This window comes from Cervus elaphus, chromosome 9 (genome assembly GCF_910594005.1).
Source record: "Cervus elaphus chromosome 9, mCerEla1.1, whole genome shotgun sequence".
In the NCBI taxonomy this organism is placed as follows: Eukaryota; Metazoa; Chordata; class Mammalia; order Artiodactyla; family Cervidae; genus Cervus; species Cervus elaphus.
The window spans coordinates 19,199,116-19,223,398 of NC_057823.1; the positions used below are offsets into that span (position 1 = coordinate 19,199,116).

Genomic DNA, 24,283 nt, shown 5'->3' on the forward strand with positions numbered 1-24,283 from the left:
GAAAAAGACAGAGGGAGAATTGACAGTTGGTAAAAAAAAAAAAAATTGGACAAAAAGAACCCAATTAATGAATCAAATGTTTACTGCAAAGATCACATGGAAAAAATGTTCCTGATAAAAATGATTTCAATCAAATAAAAGTGAACACTGAAACAAAAATTGGGGACAGTTTAAGTGCACTGAATAAAAGCAAAATTATCCAGGAATCTAGTTGGCTAGATGCAGCTTAGGATTCAAAATCTTTTCCAACAGAAATGTGTTGGATTTTTTTTTTCTCACTGAGCTTTTAAAAATGGAATCAAAGTGTCCCCAGAATAAAACCATCCTTTGTGTGAGCATGGCAGGGTGAGCAAGAGAGGGTCAAAAGCCCTGGGCATCTTTCTGGCATTTAATTTTATTCCCCAGACACCAGATGCCAATTATCTCCTAGGCAAATTCCCAGAAATGATCCAGTCCTTATATCTTTCTGGGCTTCCCTGGACCCCACCCAGGTTTGTGTCTCTGCAGACCCCTGTCTCCTACCTCCCATAACAGTCCAGGTATTTTGTTCCTTTAAAGTTGTGGGTCACACTAAACTGTTCTTTTCTGGGGGTGAACCCCAAGATTTGTCCTCACTCCTCCAACTGGGGGACCATGGACAGCCAACTCAGAGATTACCCCTTGGTGGTTACTTGGCCCTCACCACATCCTGGGTATTCCTCTTGCCCTCCTGACTCGAGACCATGTGTCCCATCTCTAGGGCTCACCTAGTGCTTCCCAGGTGGCACAGTGGTAAAGAATCCACCTGCCAATGCAGGAGATGCAGGTTCCATCCCTGACTTGGGAAGATCCCCTGGAGGAGGAAATGGCAACCCACTCCAGATCAATGCTGGATCAACAGGACGCCACATTTCGATAGGCAAAACTACCCGTCCTTCACTGCTTCCCTAACTTCAATTCGCTTCTCTCCTTAAAGGCGGCAACCTTCTGGCCGTAGCCAGGGCCCGCCTTACGGTATGGCCACGGATTGGCCAAATACGCCATCACTCCTTGACAGTGGGCGGAGCCAGAGCGGCTGGGGGCGGTGAATTGGCTGACTGGGCCTCGGGGGCGGGGCAGCATTCTTGCCTGAAGAATCCCACGGAGAGAGGAGCCTGGTGGGCTACAGTCCATGCGATTGCAAAGAGTCGGACACAACTGAGCGACTGAGCACAGAAACACATCCTGTATCTAACCATGTCCCACAGGGATCCTCCCCCACCTCTTAAGTCTGCTAGGAATCAATGGACAATGTCCATGAGGTTCACTTCAGCTTCATACTCTGCAAATACAAGACCACCTTGTGACTATGTGAGGACTATGAAATGTCCAGCACATAAATTTTAAAGGAAGGGAACAAATAGAGACTTCCCTGGTGGTCCAGCGGTTAAGGCTCCACCCTTCCACTTCAAGGAGCATGGCTTCAATCCCTGGCCCAGGCAAAAAGATCCTCCTCCCAAAAAGGAGGGGGAAGGCAAAGATATGCTTTTTTAGCCATGTGGCATGCAGGATCTTAGCTCCCCAATCTGGAATCAAATCCCAGGCCCTCAGCAGTGACAGCACAGAGTCCTAACCACTGGACTGCCAGGGAATCAAAGATGTGTTCTTTAAAAAAAAAAAGAGGAGTATGGGGGAATATGGGCATGTGGAGGAGAAGGAATTCATTATAATTATTTTTACCATTGAGTTTTTAGAAATATGCTTCAAAGCTTTTCTGAACAGTTCCAGAATTTTAATAGATGCAATGTACAATAGATAGTAAGAGAGAGGGGGAGAGAGAAGACACACAATGAGGGAGTATAGACAGTGGCAGAGAGGGTGTAGACAGTTTCAGAGTGGAGACAGAGACAAAGAGAGAAGGAAGGCAAAATGTAGATTAGACAGAGTGTAGACAGGGGCGGAGACAAATAACAGGGGCAGGGAGTGTGGCCCGATGTCGTTCACTGCTTCCCAAACCAAAAGGAACCCCCTACCTACTATTTAGAAGATTGAGATCTCAGACCTCAGTATGTCCTGACATGGCCCATCTTAGGTCCCAGGCTTCCCGTTCCCATTTCTGTCTCTTTCCATTTTCAGCTCCCATTCTGAGCTGACGATATCACCCTATCTTCTGTGACAGGGTCCTTCTTCCCCGCCCCAGGCCCTCGAGGACCCTTCCTTGCATCTTGGGGTATAAGCGTGTCCTTTTTGCTAAGTCTTGTCCCCCTATCAGTAACTCCCCAGCCTGAATGATCCTTCCTTCCCCCCTTCCCTTCCCTGTTAATCATCTTGGGCCCGCCATTCATTCACTTATCAAACATTTTATAAGCAGTTCCTATGTGCCGGGCCCCTACTCAGCAATGCTGGGGACCCCCCGAGGAAACCTGACTTAGGTCCTGCATCACTCCCACCCTGCCCCCGTGTGTCTAAGAGGTGTGGGGGGTGTGGGAGTCATGTAAGCAGTGATAACGACATGCTCAGAGTTTGATGGAGGAACATTAGACACTTAAGATATTTAACCTGGCCTAGACTAGAGCAGGGCCTGAGTCCCCGGTGTGACACCCCAACCCCCCAAAGTCCCGCCCCCAACACAAACTGGGCAGTGTGAAGATGCTGTCCCTCAGCCGCAGGGACTTCTGGCAACGCCCCTTCTCAGACCCAACCCTTTGGCCGCTGCCTGCTCAGCCCCTGTCTCAGGGCTGATCTAGGCCACGCCCCTCTCAGCTCCTCCCCTATTTCATTCACTCCCGGTTTTAAGTCCCACCGCCCGGGAGGGCAACTGCACAACAATATCACAATTTCATTGGCCAGAAAGCATTACTTCACCGCCCTCCTTCAGTGTCATTGGCTTGCTAGATGTCAATTTTCTTTATAGCGGCCCAACAGTTGCCATGGCCGAGGTTTGAGGGACAGATAATAATGGACGTCCCAGGACGTCTCTTTATTGGGCAAAAAGCCCGGCTCTGGGCGGGGCTTAGCGCCAAACGCTCGCCTGCCTCTGTCTGCGGTTCCTCAGGGACGCAGTCTTTTCTCAGAGACACACCCCTCTCTCCTCGCTATTGGTCCTGCCAAGTGTTGATCAACAGGACGCCACATTTCGATAGGCAAAACTACCCGTCCTTCACTGCTTCCCTAACTTCAATTCGCTTCTCTCCTTAAAGGCGGCAACCTTCTGGCCGTAGCCAGGGCCCGCCTTACGGTATGGCCACGGATTGGCCAAATACGCCATCACTCCTTGACAGTGGGCGGAGCCAGAGCGGCTGGGGGCGGTGAATTGGCTGACTGGGCCTCGGGGGCGGGGCAGCGGCTCCTGTCAGCGGGTGAAATGGCAGCGGCGGAGCCGGCGGCGACCGCGGTCCCGGGGGGCGGCTGAGGGGGGCCGGGCCGGGCCGGGGCTGCGGGGCGAGCGACGCGGCGGGGATCCGGCGGCGCGGCCCGGGACGGCGAGACTCGGCATGGCGATGGCGGCGTGCTCTTCACAGGTAGGTAGGCGGCGCGGGCCGGGCCTCCCGGGCGCCTTCTCAGGCCCGCGGCTCCGCGTTGCGGCCCACGGGGGCCGGGCAAGACCGGGACTCCGGGCCCCTTGCCCCGGAACCCGCCCCGGGAGCCCTCGGCACTCCCAGCACGGACACTGGCCGTCGACCTCGGGCCTTGGCCCCTGCACATCCTCGTTTCTGGCGCTTCCCGACCCCTCTGGGCCCCTCCCAGCACCCTTCCAGGTGCCCTCCTCCCCCACACCAGCCCCCTTCCCGGGAGCCCCCCTCAGGCCCGTGACCCCCGCTCACCCTCTTTACTGACCCTCAGGACCCCTTTCCAGGCCTCTCAGGGCTCCCGCAGTCACCACCCCACAGACCCGCCCCCTACAAGCGTCCCCCACCCCGCCGCAAGCCCAGGACCCCCGCCCTCCCTCTCTCCGAATCCCCCAAGACTCCTTTCATCTGTAGACCCCTGGTCACGCCGTCCCTTTCCTCACTTCATATCCCATCCCTGGGCCCAGACCTGCCCCCACCCCCAAAGATACCAGCCTTAGAGCCATACCCCTCCAGTGTGACCCCTCCTCAGCCTCTGTAAATCTGAATTCCTGCCCACAAGCCTCACCTCAGCCTGCTGGCCCATCACCCACCCCCAGCAGCCCCATGCCCAAGGGCACCCCTGAAAACCACTCCTGGAATCCTCCACACACACACCCTGATCCTGACTCCTCTTGATCCCTGCTTCCGGAAAGTCCACCCTCACCTTGTGCTCAGGACAGCCCGACAGATGGTCTGAACCCCCTCCCCAACCAGGGACACCCACCCCTCTGAGGGCCCCACTCACTTGCACAGACACACACACACATACACACTCACACCTGAGAGCCAACAGAACGAAACCTGTGAATCCTCAACAGCTCATACTGATATGAGTATGAGGGGCGCAAGGTGGGTGTGATAGACGGCCTGGACCCCTCATACACAGACATTCAGGAGCCCTTCACACAAACACACACACACAGACAGAGTCTGACTCTTGGATCCCCAACACACACAGAAACACTTAAGACCTCCAACACAGACCCAGGCAGTTGGGACCCCCCCGCCCGCCCGCCCCACTTGCCTCCCATACACACACAGACACACACACACACAGCTCCTCAGCACTTTAGCACTCCTCCTTGGAATTCACCTGCCCAGGTCCTCCTGGAAGCCGCCACCAGCTCCCAGCTTAGGCAGAGACTCCGATGTCAGCTGCCTGCCCTGCCCCAGGTGGCCAGCCTTCCCATCCACACCAGCCTGCCTGAACCGGTGCCCCCACTGGGGCCTTGCAGGTGGTGGAGTGACCCAGAATCTCCCAGCATCCCTGTGGACACCTGCCCCAGACCTCTTCCCATTCATCCATCTCTCCCCATTTTTTCCCCCTTCAAAGGGAAGGATGCTCCCTCTTTCTCTCCCCTACACCAGTCTCCCCCAAAGACCCAGTGCCTGCCCCCTGATTGATGCCAACCCGTGGCAGGGGGTGGGGGTACCGGCTGCCCCTGGCCCCAGTCCTGCAGTCTGATAAGACTGGTAGGACCAGCATCCTGACCCCATCACGCCTGCTGGCCTCTGATGGCAGCAGCTACCCAGGTGCCGCCCCTGACTGGCCCGGGAGCTCCTTCCCCCATGGCCAGTGTGTCATGAGAAAATGAAACAGCTTCCACCCACCCTGGCATTTGGGACCCGTGTGGGGCTGGGTTTGGGCCTGCCAGAAGCAGGCAGCTCTTTGTTAAGGAATATTTTCAGAAGGGAAAAATGTGCTGAAGAGGCTCGGGTGGAACACAAGTGAGGAGTCGGCTTGGTTTTTGTTGTTTTTTTTCCCACCTTGGCCTGACTGGGATGGAGCTGAGGGACCCGTGTCCACATGTCTGGCTCTTTTTGCCCAGCCGGCCCTGGCCGGCTGACCCACAGCCCACCCCCTCGTGTCCACCCTGTGGGTTCCCCTGGGCTTCAGCGGTCACCCGCAGGTGGTCCGGCCCTGGCCCAGGAAGGGGGCAAGTCACAGAGGGGGGCAGATCAGAGAACTGGGGAGACAGCATGTTCAGGACCACAAGGTTGAGGAGGAGCCCCAGGTCGCCCTCAAGGGGAATCTGGATCAGTCCAGCGCTGCCTGCTGTCTCCTTCGTCTGACCTAAGCCTACCTGGAAAACCCCAGAGAAATAAGCCCAGATTCTCTGTAGACATTCACCAGTGGTTTCTGGGTGGTTCTGGGGAAAAGCGCATCTTGGCTTGAGGCCTTGACTTACCCATCTGGAAAATGGGGAGAGAAATCCCACGACCAAGACTTGGGACTTCAGGGGAGCCAGCGTGATTAGGATGTGTCCCTGAGTGTCCCCCTGGGCACCATGTGGAAGAGGGGTCCATGGGGTCTGTGGGGCAGTCACCCCACCTGTGGGTGCTAGCAGAGTCACTGACCTTCTCTGTCCCCTGGTTGTAATTCGCTGATGCCTCAGTGAATAGTGGCTGTCCTTCCATGGCTGGGCTATGCTCAGGGCTGAGAGACAGTCTGTTATGGGATTTGTGGTCACACGTGGACCTCCCAGAGGGACAGAGGGCAGTTGGGGTTCCACTGGCTGGCGATGTCCACGCCCCATGGAGCCCTCTGACATGGGGCAGACCGAGGTTTGTTCTGTCCACGTGCTGAAGGGAGGAGAGAAGGGGAGACTCCTGAAGGTCACAAGGCACACAGGAAGCAAACTCCACAGCTTCCCTGGAGAGGGGGAGACTTTGTGCTGATGCACTGGGGTCAGGAGGCTCCCAGGACAGACTGTGAGCTCCTCAGGAAAAAACGAGAAGGCTCCCAAGGAGGGCTGGTGAGCGACATCAGTGCCCTTTTACCCTGGCCTGGGGGTCCGGGCAGGTCTTTGTGTCTGTGCTGTTGATGTACGGTACAGGGGGCATGGAGCATCCTGATCTCAGTTTCCCCCTGCAGAATACAGGTGCTGGTTGTTCCAGGTGAGGCCCCCCAACAATGAACTGGGAATTGAGTCAGGGGTTAGGGTATGAAGGAATGTCAGGTGTGGCCCGTGCCCTGTGTCTAAAGCCCCTCTCCATGTCAGGAGGCCAGAGCTGAAACCAGTAGCTCATGCCAATCAGGCCATGCCATGTGCCATGCCTGGTGCCAGCCCCATTTACACATCATCTCACTTAATCCCCCCAAACCACCCAGAAGAAGCGGCATTCCAGCCTCTGCCCTGACCACCACATCCCGTGTGGAAGCAGGAGACAGATTAATGGATGGCATGTGCTGGGAGCAGAGGGAAGGGCCCGGCGCATCCCAGAGGCGTCAGGGAAGGGGGAGCAGGGATGACGTATGAGTTGGGAGAGGAGCTCTCTGGCTCTCCAGGCAGGCGTGGCTGGGAACGGCGTTCAGGCAGTCCGAACGCTTGGACCAAGGCCTGGGCAGCAGGAGCGAGCGTGGCGAGGTGCACCTCCTGGGTGGGTTTTATCCTGTAAACCTTCATGTCCTGCATGCAGTCCACGGGGCCCACACCGGGGGACCCTTCCTGGTCAAAGGGGTCAGTATTTGGAACTGAACTTGGAACAGCAGTCAACCCCACCCTGCCCAGGGATGTGTGCAGCACGCATGTTCTAGAAGCTGAACACAGGGCAAGGGGGAGGTGAGTTAGGAGAGCTGACCGCCAGGGCCGAGGAAGAGATTGGGCCCTCCAGGGAGATCTCAAGGGCCTCACTAGCACAGTTCACCTGCACTTCCTTTTCATTTCTCATCATGGTGTGTTGGTGAGATTGTTTCTTTTCTTTTTCTTTAATCTTTCGACTGTGCCACGCGGCACGTGGGAACTTAGTTCCCCAACCAGGGATCAAACCTGTGCCCTCTGCATTGGAAGCATAAAGTCTTAACCACCAGACCTCCAGGGATGCCTCCATGAGATTGTTTCATTGGCGGCTGTTTTCCAGCCCACAAGTCCCACAAGGGCAAGGTGCGTGTCTGTTCATGGCTGAGTCCAAGGCAAGAACAGGGCATGCAGATGTTCAGTAAACACTTGGTTGGTTTCAGGAGCTGAGCGTCCTCCCTACTCACCCACTTCTGCAAGAGTGCCTGGATCTCTTCTGCAGAAAGAGGTTGTGTCCATCTACTTGGAGAGCCCCCAAAGACAGGACGGATGAACCCCACCCCAGCCCCCAGCCTAGCCAGCCTTCTTCACAGCAGGAAAGCTACCATCTTGACTTGAAGAGCCAAGAGCCTGTACAGGATGCAATTTCTCTTACTCACCTGTCCCTGGAGGGCTTCTGGGGGCTTTAAATTGTTTTCTTTGTCATCCTCAGGGACACTGAAATATAGAGAAATGAAGGATTTGCCAGGAAGGAACTTGTGACAGTGGCAGGAAGTATTAGCTGCTGACATGAAGGATAGTAAAGTTTTGGGTTTTTTTAGGTCAGAAGAGATTCCACAGGTCATAATGGTCATCTGCCCCTCAGATTTCAGCCTGAGGTTGTTTACTGCTGCTGCTGTTACTACTAATAAAGATGATTATAGTTTTACTGCATTTCACATTTAAACAGAGCCACCATGGAAGCGATGGGCCTGCTGAGGAGGGGAAGTTTGTTTCTTCAGTCTGCAAATGTCAGATGCCTGATGGTACGCTGGATGCTGGGGATCCAGTAGTGGGCAGGTCAGCCCCTGCCCTCATGGAACTTTCCATCCAGGAGAATATTACAGGCCAGTTCCCTCCTAGGCACTTGACAGGTTTTAGCTTGTACATTCCTCCCAACAAAACCTGTGAAGTCGGTACTGTCATCAGCCGTGTTTTCAGATGAGGAAATTGGCATAAAGTGCATCATACCCAGATCAGAAAGCAAGAAACTGGGAGAAGAGGGATTTGAACCCAGGCTTCTGGCCCCGAAGTCCTCCTCGGAGACCAGGAGACCTGGGATCAGTTATCTACACACATGACCGGGGTGGGATGAACATGGACATGGAAACATTCTGTGTGGCACAGAGGAGAGGCTAGAACTGGGGATGAGAGGAGGGCCAGCAGTGACCACTTGGATTCCAGCAGCCATCCTTGTTACCCAAGGGGCAGCTCGCCCATCAAATGCCTACCCCATTGCCAAGGGAAAGCGCCCAAGACATCAGAGTCAGGGTGGTCTGTGTGGCCCAAATGACAGGGTAGATGGGGTCAGGTATCTCTGAAGACTTCAGGTTCAGAAATGATTCTGTGTCCCTATAATCCTTAGAGGTAGAGCAGGGGACTTCCAGGCCAGGGACCAGTACTTCCTGTCAGATCAGTGGCAGCATTAGATTAGAAATAAAGTGCATGATAAGTCTACTGTGCTTGAATCATCCTGAAACCATCCCCCCGAACCCCTGGTCCATAGAAACACTGTCTTCCATGAAATCAGTCTCTGGTGCCAAAAAGGTTGGGGACTGCAGAGGTAAGAAGCTGGGGTGAGGGGCGGGGGGCAGAGGCAGGGCAGGTAGGGAAACAAAATTAAAGGAACCGTGGGGTCTTTCTTCCTGCCTCAGAAAGATGGAGCACACACACTTACTCTCCCCGCTGAGAAAGAGTAACTCATTTACAGAGTGCCCACTGCACTCCATGTTTTACGTGAGTTATTTCTAAAGTATGCAGAGAGAGTGGCAGCTCAGCGGATCAGCTTGGGGTTAAGACTCTAGAGTCAGAAATCCAAGTGCAGGGAATTCTCTAGTGGTCCGGTGGTTAGGACTCCGTGCTTTCAGTGCTGAGGGCTCGGGTTCGATCCCTGGTCAGGGAACTAAGGTCCCTCAAGCCATGTGGTGCGGCATGGAAGAACAAAATGAAATAATTAAAAAAAAAAAAATACTTGAGTCACTCTATATTTTAAAAAAGAAATTCCAAGTGTAAATCCTTCCCCTACAGCCTCATCTGGAGACCTTGTGAATGACACTACCTGCGAGGGCACCTCTCACTTGTTATCACTGTCCTGTACTTTTCTGTCTACCCTGGTACAGAATCTTCTCTCTCTCTTTTTAAAAAAATTTTAAATAGACTTTAGGGACTTCCCTGGTTGGTCCAGTGGTTAAGACTCCACAATTCCACTGTAGGAGGCACTAGTTGTATCCCTAGTCTGGAAACGAAGATCCCACATGCCTCATGATGCAGTCAAAAAATAATAAAATTTTAAAATAAAGTAGACTTAGTTTTCAAAACAGTTTTAGGTTTACAGAGAAATTAAGATAGCACAAAGTGTTCACACAGACCCTACACCCACACCCAGTTTCCCCATTAGTAACGTTATCTGGTATGTTTGTTATAATGAATGGACCAATATTCAGTTCAGTTCAATTACTCAGTCGTGTCCAACTCTTCACAACCCTATGGGCCACAGCACGCCAGGCGTCCCTGTCCATCACCAAGTCCTGGAGTCTACTCAAACTCATCTCCATCGAGTCTGTGATGCCATCCAACCATCTCATCCTCTGTCATCCCCTTCTCCTCTTACCTTCAATCTTTCCCAGCAACAGGGTCTTTTCAAATGAGTCAGCTCTTTGCATCAAGTGGCCAAAATATTGGAGTTTTGGCTTCAACATCAGTCCTTCCAATGAACACCCAGGACTGATCTCCTTTAGGATGGCCTGGTTAGATCTTGCAGTCCAAGGGACTCTCAAGAGTCTTCTCCAACACCACAGTTCAAAAGCATCAATTCTTCTGCGCTCAGCTTTCTTTACAGTACAACTCTCACATCCATACATGACTGCTGGAAAAACCATAGCCTTGACTAGACAGACCTTTGTTGGCAAGGTAATGTCTCTGCTTTTTAATATGCTGTCTAGGTTGGTCATAACTTTCCTTCTAAGGAGTAAGCATCTTTTAATTTCATGGCTGCAGTCACCATCTGCAGTGATTTTGGAACCCAAAAAAATAAAGTCAGCCACTGTTTCCACTGTTTCCCCATCTATTTCCCATGAAGTGATGGGACCAGATGCCATGATCTTAGTTTTCTGAATGTTGAGCTTTAAGCCAACTTTTTCACTCTCCTCTTTCACTTTTATCACGAGGCTCTTTAGTTCTTTACTTTCTGCCATAAGGGTGGTGTCATCTGCATATCTGAGGTTATTGCTATTTCTCCTGGCAATCTTGATTCCAGCTTGTGCTTCTTCCAGCCCAGCATTTCTCATGATGTACTTTGCATATAAGTTAAATAAGCAGGGTGACAATATACAGGCTTGATGTACTCCTTTTCCTATCTGGAACCAGTCTGTTGTTCCATGTCCAGTTCTTTTTTTTCTTTTTCCTCCATGTCCAGTTCTAACTGTTGCTTCCTGACCTGCATACAGATTTCTCAAGAGGCAGGTCAAGTGGTCTGGTATTCCCATCTCTTTCATAATTTTCCGCAGTTTATTGTGATCCACACAGTCAAAGGCTTTGGCATAGTCAGTAAAGCAGAAATAGATGTTTTTCTGGAACTCTCTTGCTTTTTCGATGATCCAGTGGATGCTGGCAACTTGATCTCTGGTTGCTCTGCCTTTTCTAAAACCAGCTTGAACACCTGGAAGTTCACGGTTCATGTATTGTTGAAGCCTGGCTTGGAGAATTTTGAGCATTACTTTACTAGCGTGTGAGATGAGTACAATTGTATGGTAATTTGAACATTCTTTGGCATTGCCTTTCTTTGGGATTGGAATGAAAACTGACCTTTTCCAGTCCTGTGGCCACTGATGAGTTTTCCAAATTTGCTGACATATTGGATGCAGCACTTTCATAGCATCATCTTTTAGGATTTGAAATAGCTCAACTGGAATTCCATCACCTCCACTAGCTTTGTTCATAGTGATGCTTCCTAAGGCCCACTTGACTTCACATTCCAGGATGTCTGGCTCTAAGTGAGTGATCACACCATCGTGATTATCTGGGTCATGAAGATCTTTTTTGTAGTTTTTCTGTGTATTCTTGCCACCTTCTCTTAATATCTTCTGCTTCTGTTAGCTCCTTACCATTTCTGTCCTTTTTTGTACTCATCTTTGCATGAAATGTTCCCTTGGTATCTCTAATTTTCTTGAAGAGATCTCTAGTCTTTCCCATTCTATTGTTTTCCTCTATTTCTTTGCATTGATCACTGAGGAAGGCTTTCTTATCTCTCCTTGCTATTCTTTGGAACTCTGCATTCAAATGGAACTCTGCATTCAAATTGGAACTCTGCATTCAAATTCAAAATCTTTCCCTTTCTCCTTTGCTTTTGGTTTCTCTTCTTTTCACAGCTATTTAAAAGGCCTCCTCAGACAGCCATTTTTCTTTTTTGCATTTTTTTTCTTGGGGATGATCTTGATTCCTGTCTCCCGTACAATGTCACAAACCACACTGTCACGAACCTCCGTCCATAGTTCATCAGGCACTCTGTCTATCAGATCTAGTCCCTTAAATCTATTTCTTACTCCCACTGTATAATCGTAAGGGATTTGATTTAGGTCATACCTGAATGGTCTAGTGGTTTTCCCTACTTTCTTCAATGTAAGTCTGAATTTGGCAATAAGGAGTTCATGATCTGAGCCATAGTCAGCTCCCGGTCTTGTTTTTGCTGACTATATAGAGCTTCTCCATCTTTGGCTGCAAAGAATATAATCAGTCTGATTTCGGTGTTGACCATCTGGTGATGTCCACGTGTAGTCTTGTGTTGTTGGACCAATATTGATACATTATAATTAGCTAGATGGTAATGTGGTAAAGAATTCACCTGCAAATGCAGGAGATTCAAGAAACCCAGCTTCTATCCCTGGGCCCAGAAGTTTCCCTGGAGTAGGAAACTGGCAACCCACTCTAGTATTCTTGCCTGAAAAATAGGCAGAGGAGCCTGGTGGGCTACAGTCCATGGGGTTGCAAAGAGTCAGACATGACTGAGCGCCTGGGCACGCAAATGATTAACTAAAATCCATATTTTATTCAGATTTCCTTAGCTTTTCCCTTTTTCTGTCTTAGGACCACATCCTGGATCCCACAGGACATTTTGTCATCACATCTCCTGAAACTTCCCTTATCTGGAGCAGCTTTCTTAGGCTTTCCTTGTCTTTGATGACTTTAACACTTGAGGAGGACTAGTCAGGAATGCTCTAAAGCATCTCTTAATCTGGATTGGTCACATGATTTTCTCATAGTCTTGGGGAGGAAGACACAGAGATGAAGGGCCCTTCTCACGTCAGCATATTAAGTGCACATGCTCTCCACGTGACTTATCACTAATCCTGTTGACCTTGATCACTTGGCTGAGTGGCACAGGGACTTTTCTCTTCATTCATCCAACAAAGACGTTGATTGAGTACCTACTAACGGCCAGATGCTGCATTAGAGGCTTGGATTAGAAAATTAAGAAACCAAGCCTTTGCCCCCAGTATGTTCATGACCCAGTAGGGCAGGCAGGTGCATATACAAAGAATTGCTGTAGAATGTTTCTTGGGGGACTTCCCTGGCAGTCCAGTGGTTAAGAATCTGCCTCCCAGTGCAGGGGATGTGGGTTCGATCCCTGGTGGGGGAACTAAGATCCCACATGCCATGGAGCAGGTAAGCCCGTGCGCTGCAACTACTGAGCCTGTGAGCCTCAACTAGAGAAACTCATGTGCCACAACAAAGACCCAGTGCTGCCAAAAAAAAACAGAAAAGTGTGTCTTGGGCTGGGGTGTAGGGTTAGATATTTTTGAAGAGAGGGGAGAAAAGTGAACCCGCATACTGGAGGTGGTGGGGTGAGGGGATTTACCAGGGAAGAGTTCACCAGAAAAAGTCTGTTCCTTTTTTATGGCTGAATACTATTCCATCATATGGATAGACCACGTTTCATTTATCCATTCATCCACCAATGGACATTTGGGTTGTTTTCACTTTCTGGCTATTGTGAATCAAGCTGCTGTGAACAATTGTATACAGGTTTTCATGTGGATGTACGTTTTTCCATTCTCTTGGGTAGAATTCCTAGAAGTTAAATTGCTGGGTCATATTGGTAACACTTTTTTTTTTCTTAAGAGAGAGCCTATTTATTTATTTGACTGTACTGGGTGGGCCTTAGTTGCAGCACACAGGATCTTTTCAGTTGCATCATAAAGGGTCTTTAGTTGCAGCATGTGGGATCTAGTTCCCCAAATAGGGACCAAACCCCAGTCCCCTGCACTGGGAGCATGGAGTCTTAGCCACTGGACCACCAGGCAAGTCCCATATTGGTAACTGTTTACCTTTCTGAAGAACTGCCAGACTGGTTTCCACTCTTGTTGTTCAGTCACTAAACTGTGTCCTAATCTTTGCTACCCCAAGGACTGTAGCACACTGGGCTCCCCTGTCTTTCACCGTCTCCCAGAGTTTGCTCAAACTCATGTCCATTGAGTCGGTGATGCAATCCAACCATCTCATCCTCTGTCACCCTCTCCTCCTCCTGCTTTCAATCTTTCCCAGCATCAGGGTTTTTTCCAGTGAGTCAACTCTTTGCATCAGGTGGCCAAAGTATTGGAGTTTCAGCTTCAGCATCAGTCCTTCCAGTAAATATTCAGGGTTGATTTCCTTTAGGATTGACTAGTTTGATCTCCTTATAGTCCAAGGGACTCTCAAGAGTCTTCTCCAGCACCACAGTTTGAAAGCATCAATTCTTCAGTGCTCAGCCGTCGTTATGGTCCAACTCTCGTATCCATACATGACCACTGGAAAAACCATAGCTTTGACTATGTGCACCTTTGTGGGCAATATGATATCTTTGCTTTTTAATATGCTGTCTAGGTTTGTCATAGCTTTCCTTCCAAGGAGAAAGAGTCTTTTAATTTACACTGTACCTCATCTTTTATTTCATGGGTTTCTCTCAGTAATAGAAAGTTCAGATGATCATTTCTGAGTCTCTTCTCCTCCCTGCTCCACATGCTCTGGGCCGGCAGGGGCTGTGTCTCTCTTTGCCCAGCAGTCTTCAGTCCTCACCTTGGTGAGGTGAGGAAAAAGAGAGAAGGGAAAAGCTGGGGACGCAGGTGTCACAATCACAGACAAGCCTTTCTGTTCATTTAAGTCCTGAAAGCAACACCACCAAGAGCCTGAAGGGATAAGGGCCAAGGCGGGGCCTGTGGAAGAAGGGGCCTCTTGCTGGGCTGAGGCAGAGGAGGAGCCCTAGGAGGCCAAGGAGCCCAGTGTCTCAAAACAATATGGGAGTGGACTTTGAGAAGGAGGAAGTGTGGGGGATTTCCCTGGTGGCCTAGTGGTTAAGACTCCAAGCTCCCAGTGCAATGGGCATGGGTTCCATCCCTGGTCAGGGAACTAAGATCCCAGAAGTCACATGGCATGGGAAAAAATAATATTAACAGAAAAAAATGTAGCAGGAGGAAGAAGCATGGTTGTCAGTGTCCAAACGCTCCTGCGAAGGAGGAGAAAAGAGAGGTAGAGCGACCCTGGCATCTGGACCCTTCTGTACCAGCCCCGCCCCGCCCCCGGCCCCAGCTCACCAGCAGTCTCCTCCCACTCCTCTGGCTTGGCTCAGCCTCCTAAGCCACACGGCCAGCGTTCGGGGGCATGGAGGGTAGTGGTGCCAGCAGAGGCTGTTAGGTGGCCCACCACCCACTCTTTAGGCTGGGACCCCACTTTGGGTGGCCATAGTGGAGCAGAAACAAAGGGCATTGAAGTTGAAGCTGTTGAGAGGCTGGGACCCCAGACCTGCAGGGTCTGTGCATGGATCTCAGAGGCTAGTGGCTTCTCAGCACTCGACGGGACCTATCTTGTCTCTGTGCCCAGCCAGCAAAGGGTGGGACGTTTGCATGCCCTGAATGTGTGTGTGGGGCGGGCGGGGGGGCTCATTCGCCTTGTTCCACTCCACATCCCCATCCCTAGGAGAGTGCAGGCCCTCAGACAACACCCAGTAAGTGCCAGGGGAGGAGAGGCTGAGCCAATAAGAGTCCAGGTGCTCAGAGTAGAGTTGGGTGGGAGACAGGCCTGCTCACCGAGCTCAGAAGGCAGAGAGCCCACGTCCATTCCTGTCTACTGGATTCAGGCATGGGGAGCCTTGGTTAGTGCAGGAAGCGTGAGTGTGAGCGTGTATGTGTGTGTGGGTGTGAGATCACATGTGAATGTGTATCTGAGTGTGTAGGTGTGTGATTATGTGTGTATCAGAGCATGTGTGCATGAGCACGCAAGACTATATAAGTGTATCCATGTATTGATGTGTGAGATGGTTTGTAAGTGGGAATGCATCTGAGTGTGTGGGGTGTGAGGAGTGGGTAAATGTGAGTGCATGAGTGTGAAGTAATGTGTGTGCATCAGCTTCCAGGCTGTGCAGTGTTTAGAGAGTCGGGGGTGAGTCAAGAGAAAGTGCCTGACGGATTGGAAGATTCCCGCCTCTCAGACTGCACATTTCAGCCCTGGGTGTGGGATCAGGTTTATTTCTTGTGTGAAATACACATTAATATGTGATAAGTATCTGAGCAAACTCTGCGAGCAGATGGCCCTAGTTGTTTCTTTTCATCAGAAACCCAGAGCTGAACCACTGGGCTCTTTGCAGGCCAGGGTGTGGGGTAGTGGGGCGGGGAGGCAATGCACTTCTGAGATTAGGGTCCCCTGGGTACAGCCAGTACAGTAGAGTGGGCCCCAGCCCCAGCCACATGTGGCCTTTGTCCCTGAGCCCCACATGACTCCTCAAATCCAGCTGTGCTTCTGGGGCTCTGATCCTTCTCTCCACCTCTCCTCTCCCACCCCAGTCCTGATGTCAGGAAACCCACACAGCCTTTCTTGCCCCTGTCTGCCCACAGAAAGCCTTCCAAGTCAGCACTTCTTGTCCGCAGCCCATCTCTGTCCCACAGCCACAGACTTGGACTCTGCGGGAAGCCCCAAGCGGCCCCCACAGTCCCTCTCTTAGGAATGATCAACTCCTGGCTTGGAGGTGTGCATGGCTTGGTCTTCAAGGCAGGTGGTCCCTGGGCCGGGCAATGGGAGGAAAATTTCTTCCGGTTCTGAAGGGAGCCGTCACCTCAAGTTTGTACCACTCACTTAAAGCTAGAGCCCTCAATGCCCTTGGGGGCCAGAGGGAGAACCAGTTCCCTGGGGAGCCACAGAGTCCTGGGGTGAGAGGGTTCTGGGTACCCCCACGAGGTGAAAGAAAACTGGTGCCCCCCCTCCCACCTCATAACAGCCCTGGGAAAGGAGACTAGAATCAAGTGCATGGCCAGGGTCAAGTTCCACCGACCTGTGGGCCCGCAGGTGTGGGTGGGGGGTTGAGCTTGGGCTGTGGGAAGGTGCCCAGTGACCTGAGGGTGCCAGGCAGGTATGTTTTTGTCCTCTGACTGTCCTGCTGCCACCTAGGGGACCAGATGCCCCCTTCTCCAAAAACTGGCTGAGAGCCCCTCTGTGGTTGAGCTGTCCGAACCTCCACTGGGGTCCAGGGGAGCTCACTTCAGACACTGGTCCATTTGGGTCCAGAGCCTCTGTTTCTGGCGTAGTGCTGAGCCACCTCTCCTGGGGCTGGCAGAGGGGAGATGCCAGTGTCCCTGAAGCTCCCAGGAGGGTGGGATCAGACCCTCCCCAGGAAGAACAACAGAGATGGGCCAGCACCAACCCGGCACATGGCAGGCCAAGATCAGGATGCCAACCAGAGCCTGTACCTCTCACTCTGTGGCCGCCAGAGCACAGATTCCCAGCACTTGGACGTGTCCCTGGCTTCCCAGCCCAAGAGGAGTCGGCTCTTCCGGCCATTGGCAGCACCAGACAATTAACAGTAGAGAATAATTGCTTCTGGCTGTGCCAGCAGCCCACTCTGGTTGATGAGACAGGGCAGGTCGGATGCTAAGGCAGGGCTCTCAGGTCAGACCACAGCTGGGGACAGGGACCAAGGCTGACTAGAACAGCCACCAGAGCAGGGACGTCTGCAGGTCCTGGCAGGGGCCCTGGGTAACAAGCAGCCTTGGCCCCTGGCCCTGCTGAAGACTCAGGGGTGTCCGCTAAGAATTGGTGTCCATGCCCAGGGAGAGCAGAACAGCACAGGCCCTGGCCGTGGCCCTCCTGACTCCTCGCTGGCATCTGGACCATAAAAGTGGGGAGCCTAGTAGCCAGCACCCAGAGCAGAAGGAACCAGCAACTGGACTGGGGTGCCTGGGGACAAGGGGTGACCGAGTAGACAGACCCGGGGTGGGAAGCCTGGGGTGAGGAGGTGTCTCAGGTGAACAGCAGGCTCACTGGTCCAGAGCCAGCAGGACAGGGCGGGCAGCCCTCCCAGTGCTGACCACGCGTGTCTCTGGTCCCCAGACAGTGCTGTGACCTGGCCCTGCTCACAGCTGAGGAGCCTGACCGCCATGGCGAGCCCCACTCTGAGCCCTGACTCCTCATCCCAGGAGGCCCTGTCAGCCCCCACCTGCTCTCCCACCTCCGACTCCGAGAACCTCAGCCCCGATGAGCTGGAGCTGCTGGCCAAGCTTGAAGAGCAGAACCGGTGAGTTGGGCCCTGGGGGACAAGGTGGGGCCCCAGGGTACAGCCTGGGCCCCAAACAGAAGCGCCTGGGTGCCCCCTGCACTCGGAGCCCTGGGCCAAGTAACACTCCTGCAGAGGCTCAGCAAGAGCATTTGCCACCACCTCCCAACAGACGTTCTCCCATTCAGATGAGGAGATCGCGGGATCAGGGCCCAGGGAGCCCCACCTGCACTTTCAAGCCTTTGTTGAGGGAAGAGTAAAACTTCTGACTCTGGAGCTGGCCCTTCCCAACCGTCTCCTCTGGCTCGGCCCCTGTTTTAAAGTGTGGGTTTTATTATTATGCCAGTAAGTCGAGGCCAGCAGATCAGATGACCCCAGGAACTCTGGGGACTTCCCTGGTCAGCATTTAGAATGCTGAGCTTCCACTGCAGGGGGCATGGGTTCAATCCCTGGTTGGGGAACTAAGATCCTGCATGCCACATGGTGAGGCCAAAAAAAAAGAAAAAGACAGTTTGTTACTCACAGATTCCAAGAGGAGGGGCACAGCACATCATACACCTTGCAGGGCTACGCGGGGAAGCACCAGGATCAGTCAGGAGGCAGAGGGAATGAGAAGAATGTGGGTGAGAGCCTTCATTGTGGTCTCTGCCAGGAGGAGTGGCGAGGCAGTATAATCAGGGTTAGGACTAGTCTGAGTAACTTCAGCAAGCTGGGGCACAGGGGCTGGGCCTATTAGTCTAGTATCCAGCCCTGGGTAATTAGGGCAGAGGACAGTAGCCCCGAGTGCTAGCACCTAGTTGAGGTGGTTGGTTTGTGGACTCTGGATTGGTTGGTTTGCATATAATAGGTACACTGACAAGTCTGTAACCATTTCTGGGTATCTGCTAGGCCTGGGAGGGGCTGTCCCTCCAGGGTCAGGGAGGCCCCAGACATCAGAGCATCAGAAACAGCTGGTTAATGCAGCCTCTTGTGGCCCGGGGGCCCGCAGCCAGCCACTCACCCTCTCTGTACCTCATCTGTAAACATATCTTAACAAAGCCTGCCCCTCGGGACTAAATGAGCTGATCCCCGAGCTTCTCAGCCCAGGGCACAAAGTGGGACACATGCCTGGCAGCCTTTCCAGGGACCCAGGATCAAAACCAGGGCTCAGAGAGGTTAGGGTACCGGCCAAGGTCACACAGCAAGTGCCATGCAGGAAGAACAACTAAGATCCAATCCGGGACCCCAGGGAGGAGGGGCCGGGCTCTCTGGGGTCCAGGGGCTGGGGCTGGAAGTACCTGCAGCCACCTCCCACCCCCTGCCTGCCTGCCTAGGCTACTGGAGGCCGACTCCAAGTCCATGCGCTCCATGAATGGCTCCCGGCGGAACAGTGGCTCCTCGCTGGTGTCCAGCTCCTCAGCCTCCTCCAACCTGAGCCACCTGGAGGAGGACACGTGGATTCTGTGGGGCCGGATCGCCAACGAGTGGGAGGAGTGGAGACGCCGGAAGGAGAAGCTCCTGAAGGTGGGGGGACTGTGGGGCCAGGGCGGGCTGGTCAGTGGCTGGAGGAGGGCAAGGTCCAGGGCTGGAGGTGTGCCAGGCGGAGGGAGGGGAGGGGGGAGAGTGGGCGGGGCTGGCGTCCTAGACACCCCTGCCTGCTTCCTGCCCGTGTGCTCAGTGACACTCTGTGCCATGAGGTGGCTTAGCCAGGCTCTCTGGGCCTCCGGTGAGGCGTGGACAGGCCCCATCTCCGAGGCCGGGCTGGGCGGCCGTGGGGAGGCCACTCTGGGACCGGGTCCAGCCCGGTCTTCCACCTCCCCTCTGACCGGTCTCCAGGAGCTGATCCGCAAGGGCATCCCGCATCACTTCCGGGCCATCGTCTGGCAGCTCCTGTGCAGTGCCACAGACATGCCAGTCAAGAACCAGTACTCAGAGCTGCTCAAGATGTCGTCCCCCTGCGAGAAGCTCATCCGCAGGGACATTGCCCGCACCTACCCAGAGCACGAGTTCTTCAAGGGCCAGGACAGCCTAGGCCAGGAGGTCCTCTTCAACGTCATGAAGGTGAGCCCTGGCCCTGGAGAGATGCACCGTGGTCGCCGGCCCGGGAGGACCCCGCCCTGATTCCTGTGCGTTCCCATGCAGGCCTACTCGCTGGTGGACCGGGAGGTGGGCTACTGCCAGGGCAGCGCCTTCATTGTGGGCCTGCTGCTCATGCAGGTAGGTGGCCTGGGCCAGCCCAGCCCGCTCTGTCGGTCCCCTGGAGGTGGACAGAAGCAAGTATTCCCTCCATCAGTGTAGGCCTGGGGTCAGAACCTCCCCCTGCCTGCCTGTGACCTCCGACAGTCTCCCGACCAAGCACAGAGGGCTGGTCCTGGCCACTTTCCCATCCTGCTCAACCACCTCTCAGGGTCAGATGGGGAACCCAGGCGGAGGACTTGGTTCGGCCAGTGCAGTGTTTATGGGGCTGGGGCTTTCCTCTGGAGGCTCCAGCAGGCTCAGGAGGGGAGAATGGCAGGGACTGGACGAGAGGCTGCCTCTACCATGGGCTCTGGAGTTCAAGTCCCAGCTCCACCGTTTCTTGCCAGGCGGCCATGGGCTCGTGACTTCAGCCTCTAGACGCTTCCCATCAGTGAAACAGGGGGACGATATTGACCGGAGGTTTGCTGTGGGGGTCCGGGCAGCCCAGCGCCGTCTGTGTTCAGTCAAAGTAAACCAAGCAGAAACAAGCGAAGTCAGGAGAAGAGCAGCGGGCACCCCCTCCCATGCCACACTACTCACAGACACCGCCCCCCCCCCCCCAGATGCCTGAGGAGGAGGCCTTCTGTGTGTTTGTGCGGCTGATGCAGGAGTACCGCCTGCGGGAGCTCTTCAAGCCCAGCATGGCCGAGCTGGGGCTCTGCATCTACCAGTTTGAATACATGCTACAGGTGAGCACGCCCAGGTGGTCATGCCTGCCCACTCCGCCCCCCCATACCCTGCCAGCCCACACTCACAGGTGCTGACCTTGGCTCTCCCAGGGAGTCTCTTCTACTGAAAATTCCAGGCGTGAGAACCCACCCAGACGTTCCAGGGCAGAAAGGGGTCCTACTCCCCAAGGGGCCAGGGAGTACTGCCTAAAGGATACTTCAGCGGCCAGACAGGGGCCAGTCCTTATAGTGGGGGCTTCTCAGAACTCAGGGTTCCCAGAGTCATCCAGGCCAGGATGGAGGAGTTGGCCTGCCTCAGACACACCCCCACACCGTCCCTTTCTATCTGCTCCCCAGTGTGGTGGAAGGGGGAAAGTGTTGTCTGCCTGCCTTTGCTGATTACTAGAGAGCCGCAGCCGCCTCTGTTTATAAATAGCAGCCCCCGCAGGGCCCGCTCCTGGCTGGCAGACAGCACCGGTGTACATACACACACACACACACTCCAGCCTGCTCTGGAAGCCGGTTGCAGGTGGGGCTATGTGTCTCTGCGCCAGTGGGCAGGATGCGTCTGGTTGTAAAAGCCCCCTTCTCAGGCCTGGAGGACCAGGAGGTGCTGTCAGTCAAGGGGACTGGAAATGCCAGCCAGCAGGTGGCCCAGGGCCATAGAGAAGGAGCCGAGAGTTCCCATGGCAAAGTAGCTGGCCACCACCAGAGAGTCCCTGAGTCAGGAGGAGGCCCAAGGCAGCCCAGGCGACAGCCAAGGGTCCGTTCTCCCAGTGAAGGACCACCAGGGGCTCCTAACATCTTCTCCAGCCTCAGTTTCCCCAGTTTCTGTCAATTTCCAGCCGTCTAAAGTTCAGGCCAGTCAGACATCCCTTAAGCATGTCTGGGCACAAAACGCAAAGCATTGTTGGGGGTGGTGGTGAGGATCCCCGGGCAGCTGGGCCTCCTGCTATCCCTGCCTGGGTCTCCCCTCGTGCTGCTCAGAGCCCGGGGGTGCTTCTGCCCCACCCAGGGACAGTGTGGCAGGGGGGCTGCCCAGGGAAAGTCAGGGAAGGCTCCCTGAAGATGCAGGCACTTACGGGAAGAGGGAACCTAAGGGTGTGGACTGCTACGCCCAGCGCCCTCCTCATGGTGCCTGGCCGCCTCCCTGACCCCAGGAGCAGCTCCCGGACCTGAACACCCACTTCCGCTCCCAGAGCTTCCACACGTCCATGTATGCCTCGTCCTGGTTCCTCACGCTCTTCCTCACCACCTTCCCACTGCCTGTCGCCACCCGTGTCTTTGACATCTTCATGTATGAGGTGAGGACCCCTTCCTCTCCTGGGCGCGCTGGATGGAGTGACTCAGGCCCCACTGGAAACGATCCCAGGGCTCAGGGAGGGCTCAGAGGCCCCCGGCAGAGCAGAGCTGGAGATGCGCTGCCCCGCTGCCTTTGCAGGGCCTGGAGATCGTCTTCCGGGTGGGCCTCGCCCTGCTGCAGGTGAACCAGACGGAGCTGATGCAGCTGGACATGGAGGGGATGTCCCAGGTGGGCAGGGGTCCAGGGTGGTGGGTTTGCCCCTGTCAGGGCACCTGGGCAAGTGAACCCTTCCTGAAAGATGGGGACACCCTGGACTTCCTGAGCGCCCTGATCCTTTCCCATCATCTCTCCCCCCCAAGATCTCCCTGAAGGGCTGGGGGGGGAGCCTTGAGGAGCCCCCAGCTCTGCCAGACTTGGGCCAGGGCCAGCAGCCTGGCAGCAGGGAGAGAAGTGCCAAGCCCAGAAGTCCATTCCCCTTCACGTGCCCCCAGCTCCAGATCCCCTAGAGCCTAATGTGACAAATAGCAATCCTAGCCACACCTGGAGGCCTTGGGTGTGGTTTCAGCCCCAGCAACCAGGCCAGGCGAGGGCCCAGGAGGGAGTGAGGGTCTGGGGCTGACCCTCCCCCTGCCTGCCCTGGCCAGCTGCCCTGCCTGCGGAGAAGAGGCCGGCCTGCTTCTCACCGCCGTGTCCCCATCATGCAGGCCCCTGCCCCCTCCCCGCATTCTCCAGCTGGTGGTTTGGGGAAGAATGCACAAAGGCCACAGTTGTGTCCACGAACACGGGCACCCATTGTCCGCAGCTGCCGGAGGGGGCCAGCTGGGCTGTAGAGCAGAGCCAGCCCAGCCCCAAGCCGCAGCGAGCCATGTCCGCCGGCAGCGTGCGCTTCAACTCTGCGTGGAGGCCCCAGGGGCCCTGAGCGAGCAGGCAGGCCCCCAAGGGCTCCTTCTTTCGGCTTCCTTCCTGCCACCCTAATCCTTCAACCTCTTCCATCTCTTTTCATTACCCTGGGTCAGCGGCATGGCTCCCCTTCCCCCCATGAAGGCCCCTCTTCTCAGACCGCACCCCGGCCTTCCCCCTCAGGAGCTCCCGAAGCCTGCTTCTCCTGTAGACAGAAGTCCTGGCCACAGGCAGCTCCTTCTCACGGTTCCTGCTTCTCATACTCGCTCGCTCGATCCACATACACTGATGGAGCGCCCACAGGGGGCCAGGCCATGCAAGGCCCCAGGCCAACGGGCTCTGGCTGACACTTCTGGCACGCCCAGGCCCCTCCTCCAGGGAAGCAGGGCCTCCCAGGGGCTCGGGTGGTCCCAGGTGGTCAGGGCCCACACGTCAGTGACCACCCATGTCTCCACAGTACTTCCAGAGGGTGATCCCCCATCAGTTCGACAGCTGTCCAGATAAGCTGATCCTCAAGGCTTACCAGGTCAAGTACAACCCCAAGAAGATGAAGAGGTCAGTAGCAGGCATCCACGGTGCGGGCAGTAAGGGGGTACCTGAGGGTGGGACAGTGAGCACATCGGCCCTCCCGTCTCTCTGCAGGCTGGAGAAGGAGTACGCGGCCATGAAGAGCAAGGAGATGGAGGAGCAGATTGAGATCAAGGTGAGTCCAGGTGGAGACAGGTCGGGCTGGGGCAGGATGCTCCAGGAGCCCCCTTGATGAGGGTGGCCCCATCCAGCGTGGGCCACACACCAGGACGTCCCATAGCCACAAGGGTGATCCCTTGGCCCAGCTGCCCTTTCACTCACCACCAGGCCGCGTGAGAGCAAGGGCCACCCCCACCCCCTAAACTGGGGACACGGTTTAACAGGTGGACAGTTCCCTGTGCACAAAGATTCGACTCTTAGCCCTCTCCCTTCCCTGAGGTCAGGCAGAAAGTTCCAAACCTCTCATCACAGGATCTGGTCACTTGGCTACCAGCCCCTTGCTTAGGTGACCTGGGGGATTTCCAAAAGTCACCTCATTAACATAACAAGTGACACCTTGATTCCTTTCTAAGAAAATTCCCAGGGTTTTAGGAGTGCTGTGCCAGGACCAGAGATGAAGACCAAATACATATTCCTGGTAGATCACAATATCAGAGGGGCTTTCCTGGGCACACAGAGCCTCTACACACAGACTCCCTTCCATCTCCTTCCCTCTGCTTTCAACCCTCCAGATGTGATCTTGGTTATCTCTCCACAGGCATCTAGCAGGCATCTACTGGATGCCAGAGTCACAGCAGAGACTGAGGGCC

General features: G+C 54.4%; 1 protein-coding gene and 1 long non-coding RNA gene across 3 annotated transcripts in view; one reads left to right on the forward strand and one right to left on the reverse strand.

Moving 5' to 3' along the window:
* Positions 1 to 3,281: 3,281 nt before the first annotated feature.
* EVI5L (ecotropic viral integration site 5 like) overlaps positions 3,282 to 24,283 on the forward strand; it is a 32,342-nt gene continuing 11,340 nt past the window's right edge. For both annotated transcript variants that reach the window (XM_043911701.1, XM_043911702.1), the window contains exons 1-10: positions 3,282 to 3,479; positions 17,696 to 17,879; positions 19,172 to 19,361; positions 19,674 to 19,898; positions 19,980 to 20,054; positions 20,639 to 20,764; positions 21,904 to 22,047; positions 22,185 to 22,274; positions 23,404 to 23,501; positions 23,589 to 23,649. In XM_043911701.1, the coding sequence (XP_043767636.1) occupies positions 17,743 to 17,879; positions 19,172 to 19,361; positions 19,674 to 19,898; positions 19,980 to 20,054; positions 20,639 to 20,764; positions 21,904 to 22,047; positions 22,185 to 22,274; positions 23,404 to 23,501; positions 23,589 to 23,649 (1,146 nt within the window). In that variant the 5' untranslated portion in view covers positions 3,282 to 3,479; positions 17,696 to 17,742. The remainder of the gene's footprint in view (positions 3,480 to 17,695; positions 17,880 to 19,171; positions 19,362 to 19,673; positions 19,899 to 19,979; positions 20,055 to 20,638; positions 20,765 to 21,903; positions 22,048 to 22,184; positions 22,275 to 23,403; positions 23,502 to 23,588; positions 23,650 to 24,283) is intronic.
* Positions 6,017 to 18,506, reverse strand: LOC122699571. Its single transcript, XR_006342638.1, has 3 exons — positions 18,382 to 18,506; positions 7,747 to 7,804; positions 6,017 to 6,152 (listed from the first exon to the last, which is right to left on the reverse strand). It is a non-coding gene; the product is annotated as an uncharacterized LOC122699571 (long non-coding RNA).